This window comes from Bidens hawaiensis, unplaced genomic scaffold (assembly GCF_021521415.1).
Source record: "Bidens hawaiensis isolate Kalapana, Puna unplaced genomic scaffold, B.hawaiensis_p1.1 tig00032079_1, whole genome shotgun sequence".
Lineage (NCBI taxonomy): Eukaryota > Viridiplantae > Streptophyta > Magnoliopsida > Asterales > Asteraceae > Bidens > Bidens hawaiensis.
The window spans coordinates 141,122-148,868 of record NW_027495437.1 but is presented as its reverse complement, the minus strand read 5'-3'; the positions used below and the strand labels follow the sequence as shown (position 1 = coordinate 148,868).

At 34.1% G+C, this 7,747-nt stretch overlaps 1 protein-coding gene across 1 annotated transcript; it reads left to right on the top strand.

The window, feature by feature from the left end:
- The first annotated feature begins 419 nt into the window (after positions 1–419).
- Positions 420–1,721, top strand: LOC143582957 (transcription factor MYB62-like). Its single transcript, XM_077065406.1, has 3 exons — positions 420–626; positions 738–867; positions 951–1,721. The coding sequence occupies exons 1-3, from the start codon at positions 467–469 to the stop codon at positions 1,516–1,518; spliced, it is 858 nt and encodes a 285-aa protein (XP_076921521.1). The 5' UTR covers positions 420–466; the 3' UTR covers positions 1,519–1,721.
- The last annotated feature ends 6,026 nt before the right edge of the window (positions 1,722–7,747 follow it).

Here is a 7,747-nt window from a genome sequence, read left to right as displayed (position 1 = left end):
AAGTTAAAGCAAGTTTTAGTGCAAAATAACTATTTCATTGGTTATTTCCTCTCTAGTCAAACTTTAAAAAAATAATCGAGTTTAAATCCTAGAAAGTACACGCTTAAACATAAGGACTTAAGTATGTAGTTATGGTCGAGTAAAACTGTGAAAAGGAGTAAAAAGAGAAGGAAAGGAGTAGAGGGGTGACCAAGGGTGTGAACCTAGCAGCCACAACAAGTCTCAACATAGTAGTAGACAAATATCACATTTTATTAAATTAATTAAATGCTCACACAAAGAGCACTAGTTTGATTAGTTTATACTTAAGTCAATAAAATAATAGGATGTCGTTTTTATTTTTTCAAGAAATTCCTTTCACAACTTATATAAATTCCCACTTGGTTTCCTAGCACCCCATCATTCAAGCATTACAAAACTTTTCTCTTTTCATATTAATCCTCTCTTGGGTTACTTTACAACTTTAATGAGGGCTACCAAGAATATGGCTAATTATTCTTGTAACGGAGAAGAAGAGATTGATCAACTTAAAAGAGGGGCATGGACACTTGAGGAGGACAATCTTCTTATCCATTATATCAGCTGTCATGGGGAAGGCCGTTGGAATTTGCTAGCAAAATCAGCAGGTAACATACATAGTGGTTTATATGTGCACATCAGTCTTGCTTACAAACATAGACGATGCTTCAGTTTTCCTCATATTGGGTTATTATTGATTTCTGACGTTTGATTTTCAGGTTTGAAAAGAACAGGCAAAAGTTGTAGGCTAAGATGGTTGAATTATCTTAAACCGGACACTAAGCGTGGAAATCTCACACCACAAGAACAACTCGTGATCCTCCAACTTCATTCCAAGTGGGGCAATAGGTATATATATAATCCTATACTGTGTAATACAATATATAAGTTTGTTACAATTGTGTTGTGCCCTTACTTTAAATGCATGCTAGATGGTCCAAAATTGCCCGCAACTTGCCTGGAAGAACAGACAATGAGATCAAGAACTATTGGAGAACAAGGGTACAGAAACAAGCTCGTCACCTTAAGATCGACTCGGGTAGCAAGAGGTTTGTAGAAGCACTTCACCAATTTTGGATGCCAAGGTTACTTGAAAAAGTAGAGCAAACTTCATCATCATCGTTATCAAATTCAACCACTTCCACTCTAACCATAGAAACCAAACACCCACAAACTGAACAAACCCTGTTTGCATCATCCTCCCCACCACAACCAAGCCGTAACGAGTATGACAACTCCGGCTCAAGCATTTGTGCATCAGATCCTTGTAGCAAGATTTTGCCTGAATTGTCGCATGACTATAGGGATATTAATACCACCTTTTATAACTCATCATTACAAAACATTGATTGTTATGATGCGGATATAAAAGAGTTAGACATGATGGGCTTCGGGTCAGATGACATGTCGACCCTAAACTTCCAGTTGGCAGATAATGATGGGATAAGGTTCGGTGACATGGCGGCCGACACATATTGGAACATTGATGAATTATGGTAATTCGATCAGGAAGTAAAATGAGCTTGACAAATTCCTATCAGTAAGTCGATCTAATTATGGAAGGGCTGATAGCTAGTTAACATGTAAATATGATCCTTTAATTTATTTTATATTAATAGATCATATTGAAAATATTTTTATCATCATATAAACATATAAATGATGTTACTGTAAAGTTTATTTTGAAGCAAGAACGGTAAAAACCATTCTATTTTCATATTTAAATGTAATGATGAAATTAAAATACAGTTTAAGATTAAAGTAATTAGACGCATTTTAATTTAATTCTTATATTTGCCATGTCTTGGTCGCCTCATGTTTATCCAAGTACAAGCCTACCAAACGTATATCTTCTAGATGGCTTGTCCACTTAAAAAAGTGTTGGTTCATTGGTACGTCTGTACCTTTAGATTCTTTAATGACAAAAATCTTTGCATATCAAAAGATAAAATAAAAGGCTAGCTCCATTTTTTCTCGTTGGCGTATTGATTCGGATCAAATTAATTAACTTTTCCAATAACTATATTAAAATAAAAGTGAGACATACTTTTTTTCCCATCACTAATGAGACACTCGTGACTCGACTAAAGACCCTTTGATAACAAGTTAATTAAAATGGCATGACAGACTTCTCTTTCTTATATTCGCGATAGGGATGTTATAAAAGCTCATACGTCTCTCGATCTAATAAAAACTTGTATGAAGTCAGATCGTTTATAAAAGAGTCAAGTTGGTTTGTAGATGAGCCGAGCTTGAGCTAAGGTATGCTCGCTCGTAAGATGCCATGTCGGCTCACTCGTTTTCACCCAAGTTAAACCCTAGTTCTAATGTTTATGATTTATATGTGCACATAAAATATGAGCTCATTTGAGACCACCCTAAAACTATTATTATATTTAATTTTTACTTAAAAATTAATTAAATATTTTTTAATAGTTTTAATTTAAATGAGCTGGCTCCTGAGCTTGAGCTTAAAGTTTCAGCCATTAAGATAAAACAAGCCAAGTCGAGCTAACTGATTTAGCTTCAAGATGAAGCTGAAGTTGGCTTGGCTCCCCAGTCACCCGGTTTCACCTAGTTCGTTCCACACACATGAGCTAGGAAATTAACAAATTCTTCTATATCATTGCAGTATTATTCTAGAGAGGAAATATCATATTCTTGATTCTTTTATTAAATTCTTCTAAATCACGATAGTAACATCTCACATCTTTATTTTCAAATTTTAGTCTTCTTTTGATTTTATGATGCGTTTTATTGTCATCGTTAATAGCCTTTTGTTGATACTGACTTATTCATGGACGTGATGGCCTGGTGGCTAGGTATAAAGAGATTAGGGTTATGCATCATCTTAGAAAAGATCAAATCAAATCAGTCTTAACATCATGAAAGATGCGATGAGTTGTTTATTGGAATTTTGTGGGGGAAAAAGTTCACCCAAGATGAAAACGACAATAGAGATAATAGTAATCAAATTGAATTGTAGAAGGATTTAAAAAAAAAACTTTTTGATCAAAAGAAATTCTGTATAAATGATCTTGTCAATTCCTAAAACTTCTTATACACCATAGCAAGTAAATCAAATGTTTGTTTTGCTGATAGATGTATGGATACAGATCCTACACGGTCTTCTAAATCTAGGAACGGTACGAAACATAATAAATCATAACATATAACACAATGATAAGTAATATAACATAATGTTAACAAAAAAAAACACAATGAAAAACACACAAAATGATTTATACAAACAAAAACATAATGAAAAATAAAAAACACAATATGATCTAAACAAAAATTCTAAAATCTACAAGCTATAAATCGAAAAGCAAAAACCTAAAATCTAATATCATAGAGTTCGACGTGTTGGTAATTTTATAATCCAAGTCACAAGTCGATGAAGTTGAGAAACCAATATTGATAAGTAGGTCATTGTTGGTTATGTTTCCTAATTGATTGTTATTATAATTGGTAATGTCTTGGGCAAGTTAGTGTTAGTTTATATAAACTGAGTTATGGCTAGACATTACAGAACACACGAGATGCAACTAAGTTAGGATTCATCAAGTAAACACGAGCTATGTGTAAAAAGGGTTTTTGAGTTATATTTTTTCTATAATATATTTAGAGTTATTCAATATTACTTTTGTGTGCGTGTTCTTTTGGTGAGTTATGGTAATTTGTCCTTCATGACGAAACAGTTCAATGCCATTAGAGTTCAAACAGAGTTTGTTTGATATCATTCATATGACTTTATAGTTTTAAAAGATTATTATGTATTCAAACTGAAACATACATGTACATTAATATAGAAAACAAGTAATCATGTAAAGGGTACACATAGTATAGCATGATAGCAACAAATAAGGGTTGTGAGTGACAGGTCATTACTCTTAGCAACGATTAATACATATCTATTATCGAACAACTATAAAAATGCGTGATTGTTAAAATCTAATTTGACTATTTCTTTGTTTTCCCCTTGTTGTTTAGGAAATAATCACTAACACAATCCAAGCCATTAAAATAGGCTGTGTATGATGATGCCTATTTGCATACACGACTACACATTAGTTATTTTGAAAAGTATGCCATTTTATAATTTAAAAAAAAAGGTAAATAAAAGGTAATCGTTTTATAATAAAATATATATATGAAATAGCTGATTTAAAAAGAGGTAAATAAAAAGAGTAATCTAGATCAACAGGAAAACAGACATAAGACAATCGATAATTTTTGGCTAGGTCACAGTCCATTGGAGAAGAAGCCACCTTGTATGGGCGGAGGGGAAAGAAAAAGGTTAGTTCAGAAAGTGTAATGCTCGGTAAGTGTTGCAATCATCCATCATACGTTTATATTTTGCTCCTCAAACCTGATACAAAAATATCATCCATAAAAAAAGGACATTTTCACACACTAACCCGATTGACAAAAAGAAAAAAAAAAAAGAAGAAAAAGAAAAACTGCATAGCACTAATTCAATTTAAAAAGCTAATTTATTGAATGACAATAAATCATTTTAAAACACTAAATCTGTAGGACAAACTCATTTCAAAAGACTAAATCATTGAAGACAGCTTGTTTCTTGTGAGTATATTATAAACAAATCCAAGCTTAATTATTTTCGAATAAAATTGGAAAACCAATTAATAATCAGAATGAGCAAACATTGATACCTTGAGAGGAAAACGACGAAATTAGAATAGCAGATGGAAGTTCTTCAAATTCACTGCAATGTAGCTCCTGGCATGGTAGATTTTAAGCAATAAGCCACCTGAACCTCTTCATTTTGACCTGTTTTTGTCCTGTAAATTGACCCTCTAACATAAATTTGATCCGAAACAGCAATAAAGTTACCTCAAAATAAAAAAAATGTTGTCGTTTTGATGTGTTTTTGACGTGTAACAACACACCCAAAACTGAAACACTAATATCCAACTATCATGAATGCTAATTGTATTTATTGTTCCACTTTCTTATAAAAAATTAGACGTGAGAGACAAATAAGTTTAACCGACACCTATAGCATTTGGGTTCAGAGTGATGTTCGTGTCTAACCGTGAACACGTTTAGCTAATGGGGCTGTGTTTGGTTGAACCCCATAGGTTCAAGCGTTGACCCTTTTAACCCATTACAATATTCAACCCATTCAAGCCATTAAAAATATAGATCAAAGAGGCTTAAACAGCATCATCGCCTACAAAAGTTGTTGGCTTCACATAATGACTCATTTAACCCATCACAATTATTCAACCCATTCAAGCCATCCAAAAAAGAAACAAAAAAGGCTCACACAACAACATTTCTTGTAAAAACCCGTTTAGCTAAAGGGGTTATGTTTAATTGAAGCCAACGGATTCAACCTTGATCATTTAACCCAACTACGATCATTAACCCGTTCAAACCATCAACTAACAGAAACAAAAAAGGCTCAGCCAACATCATTGCCTATAAAGCTTATAATACCATCACAACTTTAAATATTCTTAGCGAAAATCAAAAGCATAATGTTAAAAGGCATATCGAAACTCCAAAACGCAATAAATAAACTAATAATGAAAAACTTATTGCATAAATCCAACTTGAGCTCCTGCATATGTTACCATCAAAATATACCACAAAAAGATAACATCAACAACTCAAGAAAGTAACTGCCTTTGGAACCAAACATTATGTGTTCTTTGCGCCCATCACATAAACGCAACGATAACAATAACCCTCAAGATCCAAGTTAAATCAGTTTGAAAAGTCAAACAGATTGACAACTCGTTTCCCGTCTACATGTGTATAGGTATTACTCTGAAACAAAAGGCAAATACATGTGTGCACGAATAGTACTGGTATAAGATTTAAGTAAAAAATCAAATAATATCAAATCAATTTTGCAATGTAAGAGTAAAGGATGTAACTTTTAAAGCAACTGCAACAATTGTTGTGATTTATGACTGTGTACTTGTAAAACGCGGTATGATTGTGAAAAAAATATATGTTATTGAGCATACATACCAGTGACACCGGTGCCCAATTTCCGGAGTTAGGTAGCCGGCGCTGACGAAGAAACTGGATGTAATCGTTGTTTCTCAAGCGCGTCTGATTGTAATGAGATAGTAGGAAGAAGAGTTAAGCAACATATCGCCACCGCCACTGTCATCGCCACCTGGGGTTTCGAAATCGAACCCGGCAACGGTACACAATGAAAACACCACACCACCGCCACCCGGCAACAGTGAGCGATGAATAGCGAGCGAGTAACTAAAAAAAACATCATGGACCTGAGAGAAATAAGAGAGAGAGAGACGGTGTGTCTAGAAACGGTGGTTGCAATACCAGAGATATCGAAGGAGGCTGGAGGCTTGGAAGAAAATGATTGGAAGAATAAGCGGTGAGTAGGATACAATTTGAATTGCATGATGTACAACTCTTAATCCACCTGAAATTGTATATATATAAATTGTAAATACATAATTATCTTGAATAATGGGTATACGTGGGTTTTTAACATTGTGGCCAGCATCATCTTTGTATTGATGATATTTAGATTTAATTATTTGTCGTCATTTCGGTGTTATTACACAAGAAGGGACTGATATTAAGACTCAACGACAATATATGAGCAAGTCATATGTTACTTGTTAATGGATTTGTCTAGGGGTGTGCAAATATTGGGTCAGCCCGAGAAAAACCGAAACCCGACCAAACCCGTATGTGTCGGTCAAAACTCGGTTCCAATTCCAGCTGATTTTCGGTTTCGGGTTCAGTCTCGTTCTTGGACTGAAATTAACCGAAGCAGACCGACCCGACCCAAAATAGTGAAAGTATAGCAGCAAGATCTTCTATGTAGTGAAGAGTATTATAATCCATTCTTTTCATCACCAGAATAGATTGAAAAACAAGGTAAAGAAATTGTGAAACAAACAAATCAAGTAACCAGTAGAGTAAACAAACACACACACTGGTATGTGTTCTTGGGAGATGAGAGAAAGAAAAAGAAAAGAAGAGAGAGTGCGTGTAAAAAATACCTAAAATGAGAGAGAGTTAATACTTTTTTTATTTAAATATTGAGTTCATACTTTTTTAATTAAAAGTACATTAATGTATTTGCAGTGTATATATGTAGTTATGTACAATATATTTTGCACCTACTATAGCAGCTCGTCACCCCAACGTAAAGACTGTAAAGTCAACATCAACTCATCACAGACCTTTTTATACATATTTAATCAGGTCCACTACTTTATATATTTGTTATATTCAATAATTAACACCACCACCACGGCACCACCATGAAGACAACCTGCATGAAGCCACCGAGTAAATTTCTTGAAAGCTCATGAACGACTGTGAACGAAAGCAGATGGGGTACAGAATGCATGGTCGGTATCGGTCTTATCATGATAACCGAGCACCGAAACCAACACCGTTCAATACCCGAAACGAACTAACCGGTTCAGTCATCGGTTCTTGATTTTACATCTATCTCGGTTTCGGGTCGGGTCGGTTTTAATCTGGTCCGGGTCGGTTTGCTTATGTTGCACAGCCCTAGATTTGTCTATATGCATTTGTTCCTAACATTTGTAACAAAAGTTACCAGGAGGTATCAAATAGAGTAATTCATTATTTCAAGTAATTTGATTATCAAATTGATTTCATTCGATATTGTATGTAGTTTAATGCACACAGTATGCATATACGTATAGTAATAGTAATTTGGTTATCAAATGAAAGCAAA